This window comes from Ascidia mentula, chromosome 8 (genome assembly GCF_947561715.1).
Source record: "Ascidia mentula chromosome 8, kaAscMent1.1, whole genome shotgun sequence".
Taxonomy (NCBI): domain Eukaryota; kingdom Metazoa; phylum Chordata; class Ascidiacea; order Phlebobranchia; family Ascidiidae; genus Ascidia; species Ascidia mentula.
In genome coordinates this window covers 6,704,848-6,716,312 of record NC_138573.1, presented here as the reverse complement: position 1 = coordinate 6,716,312, position 11,465 = coordinate 6,704,848, and the positions used below count along the sequence as shown (strand labels likewise).

The window sequence follows — 11,465 nt, the reverse complement described above, 5'->3', positions numbered from 1 at the left end:
TTTTGCGATAGGGCCCTTTATACAGTTCATAGCTGTGCATACATGGTTTATATAACCATTTTTAATACAATACTTTCCATGTGCTGGTGTAAGAACCGCAACGCGAATGCATATCAAACCAAACTGTGAATATATGTTCAACTTTTTAAAGGATAAAACATATCTTTTCCAAAAGCTTTTTAGGTAAATTTGCTGTAATGAGTTTCAGTTTTGTTTCTTCAATATTCCTGTTTATGTTTGATTTTATCACTGAAAAAATAAATGCAAACGGGGTACAAATCAATCCCAAACACATCCTAAAATATCCTAACAAAGCAAATTACTACACTCGTCTATTGACACTGTAATGTTTAAATAAGCATATTGAAGTGTTTGCTCCTATTGTAAATGTTGTGAAACATGGCTGATGGAAGAAAGTCTGCTATAGTTTTGCTCCATGCTCTGTCAACTTGAAAAAGAAGGAAAATGTTTTTATGTTTTATGACATCGTGTTTTGCTATAAACTTTTCAGCAAAGTGTAAACAGTATTTTGGTGGATAACACAGGAAGGTGCACATTAAAATGTGAAAATATTGGGCTTTCTTAAACACTCGTATTGTTCCGAACGATCAAAAACATTGTATGCTTTATTGTGTGACTTTAAGACTTTAGATCAACGCATGTGTAGCAAACCAAATCTTTACAGTATTAAAGTGCGCTACCAACAAAAATATTTGTTTGTGCGTTTGTCACAATTGGCAAGTAATGACGCTCTAAGTGTTTCTAATGATCATCTAAAATAACGAATATTCTACACAACGAGTAAAGCCATCGTTACAGAAACATCTAATGCGCTGCGTAGCAACGAAGGTACGAAGACAAGGGATCATCATTATCAAATAAGTTGTATTGTTTTAAGCAACATTTTTTCATGTTCCTTCCATCTCTGCAAATCTCCAAAACATCGTGTCCGCATGACATGGCATCGATTTATGATTAAAAAAGTATTGAACCACATTTACGGCGATGCGCGTTGTACATTATCAGAGGAATTGCTGTACCTGTTCACTACAACAGACCCTCGTTTTCTGGAAATACAATTAATTTTACAAATATTTCTAGTGTTCTTTACAACGATATGGATTAACAGTCGCACCTGTATTTCGGTTGCACAGCTTGGGTTGTCAAAACTGACGCCGAAGAAAGTTTAGTGATTTCCCGAATCAAGCTATTTCTCATTGCTTGGTTGCGAACGATGAACAGCAAGAAGACGAGCAAACCTTCAAGCAAGCAAATAAAAATATGCGATTGTTTGAAATCCAACCAAATAAACCAACCTTGTAGGGAGTTACATATTGTAAAAACGCAATATAGCGGCAATAAAGAATCAGATTCCGTCGTTGCGAACATTACGAAGCCAATGATCCAAGTAAGCCCAAAGATCACAAACAAAGACAGTGACAGAACTATATTCCTTTTCCTTGCATTTGCTATGTTCTAACCAACAAAGGAGCACATAAAGCACAATGTGTTGTTTTAGTCATGCCAACGCACTCATAAACTTACAACCCTTCCCGGCCTTTTTCTAAAAACTGCGATCGCAATAACACTGATATACGACAGAAGGTTAATGGACAATATGACGGCAGTTGGGGCGATTACCACGTACACAAGGTACTCGCTATCAATCCAGCACCTGCAGATAAACAAATACCACTAAAAGTGAACTTTAATCACGTTAAAGGTCGTAGAAAAATCACTTACATGTGCTCCGAGGTATAGATTTCAATTTTTACACCGGCTGTAACACCCACAAAGATTGCCGGAGCAACCCAACCCCAGAGGAAAGAACATATGTAAACCCTCTTGCTCTGCAACTTTATTTTGAAGTAGATTGGCTAAAAATAAACATAGCCGTGTTTGGTTGGGTTTGTGAGGTAAAGGTGAGTTCGTTACAGAACACACTTAAATAAGTTATGTATACTTGTGTAACAGCGATGTTCAAATAAATAGCCTCGACCATCATCCAGCACAGTGCACTGAGCAGAGAGTAGTGTAGAAGAATGGCAATCGCTTCACAAGCCTTTGGGGAGTTTTGCACCTCATCAAACAAGCTGGCAATCAGAAACGCGTTCAAAAGAAGCAACGCGAATGACAAAAACGCCAACATGGCGAAAGTGCGCAATTGTGTGGGAAGGTTTCGTCGACGCCTGAATACAAATGATTAGCGTCAGTGCAAAACAAAATTCAGGATCTACAAAAGATTGGAGTTTTGTTACCAGAGAAATACAATGCAGACGATTGTGAGGAGACACGCTGCTATGGATATAGAACTTCCCACAGCTGTAATAATATTAAGAACGTCGTTGACTTCATCGGACAAGTCTTCTTTGGTCTACAAAAAAAATATGTACAAAGAGTATTATAGTCCACTCGTATCACATATGAGGAAACAAAACGTGTTTTGCCAACGTAGATTAAGTTGAATAGTCTTGAAAAATCTCACCGTCGAACCGGTGGTCATGAAATTTCTAGGCAATTTCCAGCAAAGTAAGAGTTTAGGGCGCAGGAAATATTTTAGCCAGCACAAGACAGACTGCGATTGAGTCAAATTAATGTTTGTTTAGTCTCGTGTTCGTATATGTATACGTTTGTGGTAATTTCACCACCAACATACGATATGTATAATCCCTATGTTGCAACATACTTACAAACAAAGTGGCAAAGTTGGTGAGGTGGTTACACAAGCACTCCGCCGTGTTGTTGTCTGCGCGCACAGTCGTGCATCCCTTAGTGGACCAAAAGTTTTCCGTTTCGTTCCAAAATGAGCAAAATGTGTTGTTGGTAGTTATCGTTTCAGTGATGTTTAAATCCTACAAATATCGTTATGTTTACCGCAAACGAATGACACCAACGAAGCTGTTACTTGCCCGGAAGGTTATGTTTATCATGTCTTGCAAGCCTTGTATTGAAACTCCGGGTACAGTTGCGGATATGACAATCGGGGAGTTTACGCGAGCGTCGTCGGATACTGCACATTGGAAACCGTTTGTTTGTTGAGATTCCGACGCCCGAAAGACATTGTCATTGAGAAACCCAAAAAACCCAGTCCTGTTGCCTATTCGAAAGTGGTCGCAATATAAACACAGGGCACAAATGGAACCATCAAACGATTTACCTTTCGAAACTGCCTCGTGGGAAACAACAATTGACGCCGCGTAGCTTTGATCAGGCTTTGTACCATTCAAAGTTAGGAACTGATCGGAACGAAACCCGACGGACTGATTCGCCACAGCAGACGCCACGAAGCTGATGCTCCCTATCACAATTTTACTTTGAAACAACTTTGTACAATTTTGCCAGCAAAGGTGTTGATAGCCGAGGATATCTAACTTTTAAAAAAATGCTATTTGTGAGTGCAGAATTTGATCCTTTTAGCGCATTCAAATGGAAAATACTTCTCATTGCACAATTCTATGCAAACTCACTTTTCTGCGACTGGCAACCACTGCCTGTTTAGTTCAAGGTAGGTAAACATTGGAGCTCCTAAAATGCGCATAATGTCATACGAATTGTGGCATACAAACCAGTAATGTTACGCGTTTCCAGCACTGAGACTCCCACTGTGCTGGATACAGTCTGAAATTCCTCCACGCCGTCCGACAAGTTTAACTTTGCAACTACATCGTCAAGAGTTCCGAGAAGCCTTTTTGAAAACCATCAAGTATGTATGTTTTCACTTTATCCGGAAACGCACACACAATGACTTACTGTTGAGCCGAGTCGCTGGCCTCAAGATCAGACAAGGGCACAGACAGCAAGTTGCCGACAGCCGCAACGACGAGTTCTGACGTCTTGAACAACATATTAAACATGTTACAACACAGCAACACAAAATTATATGTACAGCTGAAAAAATCCAGCTTTAAGATGCAGAATCCTAAAGCAAAGTAGCGGTTCAGACCGTTTTTTCACAACGCTTATGATGTTAAACCTTTTCAATTTTCAAACCATTGGCATGCTTACGTTTTGCGTGAGTGAACTTGTATTTGTCACAGCTGTTAGAGCTTGCGTTGAGTTGGCAATGTCCATCGGTGATAGCAGTTCTGGTTCCGAAGTTAAGGTTACCACGTCTGTAGCCACTTGTTGTCTCTGTTCCTCGTTTTCGATCGGTGTATTTGCCAAATCCTGGACAAACAAAGGCGGTTTATTGATGTAACTGTGACTCACGCAGTCAGGATTTATGAATCCTACTGTTGTGAGCAGCAATTTTAATTTCAATCTAAATATAGGAAAACAGATGTATTTAGTGTGGGGCGATCATTGGCGCTTGTCGTTGGGCAGACGCGTCTGTTTGCATTGACCAGACTTCGTGACTTCACCTTCAACACAGGGGTTACGCATATTTCGACTATATGCGTATCTTCAAAGCCGTAAAACTGACCAATAAGCTAAACTTTCGTTTTGTAAGAAAACGTATTTTATTTAACGTTGTCTTAAACCGCAAAGTCTTCCAAGGAATGGTGCTGTCTGTTGGAAACAATTCTTACGTTGAGATTGGTGTTGCACGATGAAAGCCATAGCGGATCCAGCCACACTCCATTGATTGAGCATTGACGAGTGCCGTAAGGTTTGCCACCTGGAACGGTTTAAGTGGTGCTCATTAAGATCATGCCCACCTGGGGTTTCATGAACTGGTCGAATAAAAACAGCTTGCTTTAAATCATTCAACGTACTGTTGGACGTTCCGTCCCCACAAGTATCAATAGAAGAGATTGTGAAGCCAGCTGGAGTTCTGGGAAAAGTCACGTTTATTTGCACAGTGTCGTTATTGGGATACACCGTCGTCACTTCTTCGCAAAACACTGCGAAACAGCAAAGTTAAAATGCACACAAATAGCAAGCATACCTTCCCCCACAAGTATCATGCCTGTGGCGCCAAAAACACACAAATAGCAAACAAAAAACAAAACTGCATACGTTCTTCGATTGGTGTTGGATTAGATGTAGTAGTTGTCGTTGTCACCGTAGCTGTAAAGATTGAAAAAGCAGATAAATTTTTCGGCAATGGTGACATAAAATCAAACGAAAGTCGACAACCCAAGGTTTTTTGACATGTTACGGTTTGGAAATATCTTGGCTTTTAAACATACTTTCTCTGGGTGTAGAACCTGTAGTCATTGTGGTCGTCCATGAAGCTAAAACAATAATATTAGTTACAACATACAGCATCAGCCACCACTCGGATATCACCCGTTCACAAACTTACTTGTATCTGTTTGTGGGATGCTGGCATTGCCCGATCCTTCAACTAGCAAAATGAATAAATTAGGCTTTTGACGAAAATGCAATTTTAATTTTTAAAAAAAGTTTCACTTTACGTACAAGATGGCCCGGTTTGAGCACACACGATCCCACCAAGAGCAAAGTAAACAAAGAAGGTCAACAGGAAGGAATTGCTCATTCCTTTAAAAAAAAAGAAAATAGCGGATTACTGCAAATTGTATGTGACTTATTTGGCAATGCACAGTTCGGTTTTAGTGCAGAACTGATAGAAAACTGGCTAAAATGCAAACGCCCGACGTTTGGCTGACATGTTCACCAACCCTTGTTCGGTTTGTTGTTAAATGGGTCAAGTCAAAACTACAACTCAAGTGCAGTAATACAAATACTTACTGCAGTAAAGACGTGGAATCAATTTCTTCACCTAGCAATGCAACATTCAATTAAAACCTGAAAAGTCAAGGCTGTGTATAGTAATCAATACACTGCTCTGCGTAAATAAAGTTTTGTTTTCATTTGAAACATTGAATACCTTTCTATACCCACAATTTTCACTGCAGTGATCGGACGGTAAGTTCTAGGTAGCTCGCTAACTTTCTTTCCCAAGTGACACCATAATGCAAACAAACGTAGGGAGATAGGTGCCACTTGCCACGTTGTTTGCGCGCCGAAGCTTTGCGCTGTACCCAGTCTAAGCACACAGCTCTGTGCCGTTAACCAATAAATCCCGCCGCTCGTATCAACAACAAAAACCATCAAGCTTTTAATTTTGCCCATTCTTTTGGATTTGAGTTAGCAGAGTTTCGTCAGACCGTATCCACACAATCACCCATTCAATCAAACAATAGATTTGTTCGATTTTTGTGTAACCAAGGGCATTCCTTTTAAACTGGCCACAGAGCGTATGAGTTATAATAAACGTTTGTAGTGCCGTGCATTTTCAAACGGCTTGCAGCGCCCTCGTGGGAGAAGAGTGCAACAAAAAAGTTAACAAATATTGCGTTGCTATGAAACGTTGACCTTATGGACCCTACTTTTGTTCGTGAAATTCAGAATTCATTTTCAAACTGCAATAAAATACAGGCAAACACGAAACCTACTGAACCTAATGTGGAAGTTTGGCAAACAAATTGCTTTTAATCGCCCAAGTGATGGACCATGTTTATACACACCACACACGTTTTTTTTTATAAGCGTTGAATTTATAATCCATCCCAAGTGTAGAATTGCTGTTCCCGCCTTTATCAGTGTGCAGTGTGATAAGTCTACTTATAGTAAGCACCAAGTGTGCTAAAACAAAATCACAAACGACTAAAATTCTTGTCATTTATTTTTTCACAAAATCCGCCTTAATATTTTGCTACAACCCGACTTTCAACAACACCTAACATCAATCGACCAGCTCACTAACTACAACCAGACGAAAATGGCCTAAGTACGCAAATCACCTTGGTAACAGCTTGTGCATCAGTGCATATTTAAAGTCCATTGTATTGTTACCCAAGAAGCTTTTTTTCATACAGATATGGGACTGCAACGACCTTATAATTACCAACCTAAATTTTTAAGCGAATCATGTTTCCCATGAACCGTTAAGTGCTAGTGTATGATATAGCATAAATCGTTTCCTCTGCTCTGTGTCTGCCTGCGGTGAAATCTGGTGTTCGGTCATTCATTCTATTCGATTGTAATTCTATATGAGACTGAATACAGTGGTAACTTTGTAACGTAACCTGTTTGGATTCACAAGGCCTAAATAAAAACCTACTTTGATTGGAAAGTACGACTGCGAGAGAATATTATATTACTGTGGAAAGTACCAGGAAGCCGGGTCTATTGTTTTGACTTAAAACAGACAATAAACTTTAAAGTGATGTTCATTTAGGATATTTTATACCCAACCTAGTTAAGCGCTACTTACTACGTCTTGTTGTTGGTGCCACTTGAGTGAGTCAAGGTGAACTTTCATGAAATAACAGAAGCAGAAGAAAATATAAACAATTAAAATATCGTGTATAAGGTGCAGACAGATGGCCATTGTTTCGACCTAAAAGGTCTCATCAGTGCAGCTGGTGTGACTATCACACGACTTTGCTGACCAAACGGCCAAGCAAAGACTTCCACTTTGTGGTGACTATACAATCACCGTCATCCGTTGGGCACCAAACTAGGTGCAACCAAAACGGAGAAAACAAGGTGGAAACACTATGGCCAAGCAAAGCTCAACCAATAGTGCCGTCAGGCCCCGTGTCACAATAATCATATGATAATCAAATATCGTTCAGCCTGTTGTATCTAGCGAACCAAACAACTCTCAGTTAAGTCAATTGCTATTGTCAGCTTAAGCAGACATTTGGATTTACATTTGGATTACCTCAATTTCAAGTTCGAGGATTGGTTGGTGTCGGACTTTCATACAGCCGCGGTTGCCAGTTTACATTTGATCTACGTCACTAATTCGTGACAAGTCGCAGCAAGGAATCGCTCCCGACAAACTTCAAAGGACTATGTGGACTTTCTGGGTCCGTTGTTGGTCAAAAAGATCAACATTTGCCGTTCCAAGGCGAAGTAACCTTCAGGACCGGGTCTGTTTTAAGGCAAATATGTCTCGGGTCAACAAAACCGGCTTCCTGGTGCTTTCCACTGAAACAGAATATTCTCAGTCGTTCCTTTCAATCAAAACGTTTATAGGCACTGTGAATCCAAACACTATAAGTTACAAAGTTAGCATTGCATTTAGTCTCATGTAGAATTAGAATCAAATGAATGACCAAACACCACAGACTGCAACGCAGGCAGCCCAGAGGAGAAGAAATATTTTACGCTACATCATGAAATAGCACTTAACGGTAACCACAAGGGAAAAACAATTTGCCTGATGATTTAGCATGGTAATTATAAGATCGTTGCAGGACTGAAGCACCACACGCATGTTTCCCAACTTGATTCCTCACACATTTGGAACACAGACAGAAGGCTGCAGACTGAGTTGGGATTTCCTGCAGAACTCGCACAACGTCAGATTCATAATTCAGTCTTCTGACATTCGGCTCGACGACAAACCTTTTTTTTATTGTAACTTGTTAATACCCGTTTGCACTTCACTCTGACATTCTCTCTGCTACCCAACTAGTCTTTGACACCTAACTAACCAACAGGCACGCGGTAGAAGTTACTCGTTCAGTCACTAACGCGCTTGGAACAATTTAAAATTACGCCACTTGATATTGCAATGTGTCGTTCTACTACATAAATTAAGTCTGCTCACGGAGTCAAATTACTAGTTTACAGCAAGAACACCCAGAGCAGACTAAGTTAGCAGCCGGCCGAACTTATTGGAACGCTGCAGGATCGTAACTCCTTATTCGTACCATTAAGCTGTCAACAGAAAAACCCACTGTATTATGTTCGATTTGAAGTTAAAAATTTCCAGCAAATCAACTCACCATCATCCGATATTTCGAGAATTGCAAAATAACTTCGTTTCACCAATCTTAAGCTCTGTATCCGCTACAAACCGCTTTTTTTGGGGTGCACCAAAGTGACTTAGGTTGCACCTCAAGTGACGAATGCATTGCTAGTTTAATTCATGGTAGTTCGGTCGAAACGAAACAAATACATCGAATCACGATTTTTCTCCACTATTCACACATGTATTTGCCAAAAACGCAACTGTATTGTGTGGTAACACCTCTTTAATACTTTGCTTTTCTATCAAACAGTTAGCTACATAATCACTTACATATAGATAGATGAACTTATATTGACCCACACAAGTCAAACTTTTCAGAAAAAAATTAGCTGGCTTTTGTTTTTTCATCCAGCTTCTTTTTGGCAGTTTCAATCAGAGGCATCAGCTTTTCTTCCGCCGCCAGAATTCTTAACATTTCGATAATGAATGGCAGGTAATTATGCTTCCTTCGCGTGTTTTCGATTTGAAACTTCTGCCGTTTGTTTTTTTCCTGGCGTATGACGTCATGACAGTGTTCCATCTCTGTTTGAATAGCAGCAGTTCGACTGGCAGCAGCATCTGTGCATTTCAAATATGGTTTGACCACTTTTTACACTTTTTGTGTTGCGCAATTTATAATAATTGTCATATGAGATGAGACATAGACTTGATAAAGTCTGTTATTGCTGAGGTTACATTCAAATATGTTTTAACTGCTGCACTGTTGAACTAAATAGGTTTGTGTTGCCAAAATGGGTTGTACATAGAAATTAAACTAGCAGCAGTTAAAAAGGAATTTTGTGAGTTAAACTGAAACGACACAAAATGCTTTTTTCCTCACCTTCCGTCTCCATTTCCATGGCAGTTTCACCAGTAAGCTGAGACATATCATCAGTTAGCTGTTTTAATCTTTTGTCGGCCATCAATAACTTGTCCCCACAAACTGCCATGAGGTTAAAATGGATTTCACCGGTACTGTAACTGCTGATACGCTTTTGTATCACAGGCCTTTTGCAAAACACAGAAATATATACATTACTAACAATTAGTTTTATGGACAAATATTATTTTTTGAAACCATTCTAACCTTACAGCGTCAATCCAATCACCAGTTGATATTGCACCATGATCTATTGGCCCAGGTTTGAGCCCATCTAATTCATACAATCTCCCATCAATTGGAACATAGCCAATAAAATGATATGAATCCTCATTTTTGGGCGCCTTTTCATCATATTCAAAGACCTGTTGCCTTGCATAACTGTTGTGAACTTGTCGAATCAGTTTGGAATTGCTCAATGTCAATCCTTTCATTGCAGAGTCAAACGCTACAGTGAAGTCTCTAAAATCTTGTAATGTAGACCCAAGAGCAACATTTTTGTCGTTTGTGTTTAACAACACACTGATAATTGCTTGTGTTGCACAGGCATTACTGATCACCTGCTTTGCAAAAAATATCTTGTCAAGTCGACTATCCTGCACTAAGTCACCAGCATGCTGCTCTTCTTTAATGCATTTAAAGAGAAATATCAATCCAAACACCGGTTTAAGGTCTTGAAAACATTCCTTGTCAAGAGAGAATATTTCTTCCACTTGGATACCTTCTACCCCAAAGTCTTTTATTAATGCTGTAAAAACACCAGGGTCACTTTCAATTAAACACCACTCACCAGCCGAATCCATTATACCTTAAAACATAATATGAATTGAAGTTTGCCAACAAAATAAGAGTTTATATCAATAAACCAAATGAATTATTTACAATATGGGTGACATAGAACTAAAATAATATAACATGTTATGCAAAGCTAGCTGGGTTTCCACTAAAACCTATCCTTACCACAGACCAGAGTCAGACCAGGACGCCACAATGGTATATTTTAGATATTGACAAACCAATAATTGACTGAGCGTCGACTGTACAGCATAATTTCTGGTAGTTTTAACCACCAATGACAGTACAGAAATAACGTTCGAAAGTGCCTAATTTTAACGTTTTGGGTACTGATGTAAAACAATCGATATAGGACCAAACTTTTGACACAACACAATTCGTATAACACGCAAGCGTGCGCATTTTGTAAATTTAAAACCCACTCAAGCATGACGGAATATTGAATGTTATTTTTTGGAAACTACTGCTACACCGGGTCACAAACTTGATCCACATATAAGTATATATAAAACAGAAATCTGTGCGAATTTTAATGATTAGGCGTAAACAGTGTCACCGCTTGTTATTTTTGTTTATAAATTTGAGTTTAAATACTTCACGAAATCGTAGCGTTAATATTCGCACAGATTTCTATGTTACATAGGCTTATATGTGGATCATGTTTGCAAAAAACTTTGTGACCCGGCGTAAAAGTATCTTCCTTATTTTTTGGACCACGGCCACAACTTTGCTACATGCTGAAAGGCACACTACTGCTGCCACAAAGAAGGGTTTTAGCAGGACAAAACTAGCACAAACAAAATCATTTCACAAGTAGTACATCGTAAAAGCTTTCACTCTATGGGGTTGTAACAAACGTCAGAGAAACCAGTGCTTGTATTGCGTAATGTTTCAGGTGCAGCATTGCGCAAGTATTGTATTATTCATTTCGTTTCCAGCATTGCTCAAGCATTTGCAAGCCCCGTTACCAGATACATTGAATTATTCGCAACTTCCGACCCAAATGATTAACCCATCGAATGTTCTCGAGTAAAGTGATTCATTTAATAGCCATATAAAATATTCTTACAGGATACC

At 39.3% G+C, this 11,465-nt stretch overlaps 2 protein-coding genes across 2 annotated transcripts; both read right to left on the bottom strand.

The window, feature by feature from the left end:
• Positions 1 to 537: 537 nt before the first annotated feature.
• On the bottom strand, positions 538 to 6,371 carry LOC145911343 (adhesion G-protein coupled receptor G7-like). Its single transcript, XM_082998659.1, has 21 exons — positions 5,795 to 6,371; positions 5,656 to 5,712; positions 5,365 to 5,445; positions 5,249 to 5,290; positions 5,133 to 5,177; positions 4,960 to 5,010; positions 4,716 to 4,844; positions 4,530 to 4,618; positions 4,006 to 4,167; positions 3,751 to 3,833; positions 3,567 to 3,685; positions 3,158 to 3,298; positions 2,910 to 3,097; positions 2,691 to 2,852; positions 2,259 to 2,374; positions 1,964 to 2,189; positions 1,744 to 1,877; positions 1,546 to 1,675; positions 1,317 to 1,476; positions 1,136 to 1,259; positions 538 to 1,067 (listed from the first exon to the last, which is right to left on the bottom strand). The coding sequence occupies exons 3-21, from the start codon at positions 5,441 to 5,443 to the stop codon at positions 998 to 1,000; spliced, it is 2,250 nt and encodes a 749-aa protein (XP_082854785.1). The 5' UTR covers positions 5,444 to 5,445; positions 5,656 to 5,712; positions 5,795 to 6,371; the 3' UTR covers positions 538 to 997.
• Positions 6,372 to 8,904: 2,533 nt separating this feature from the next.
• Positions 8,905 to 10,424, bottom strand: LOC145910343 (ubiquitin carboxyl-terminal hydrolase isozyme L5-like). Its single transcript, XM_082997427.1, has 3 exons — positions 9,801 to 10,424; positions 9,555 to 9,721; positions 8,905 to 9,292 (listed from the first exon to the last, which is right to left on the bottom strand). The coding sequence occupies exons 1-3, from the start codon at positions 10,394 to 10,396 to the stop codon at positions 9,060 to 9,062; spliced, it is 996 nt and encodes a 331-aa protein (XP_082853553.1). The 5' UTR covers positions 10,397 to 10,424; the 3' UTR covers positions 8,905 to 9,059.
• Positions 10,425 to 11,465: the final 1,041 nt, after the last annotated feature.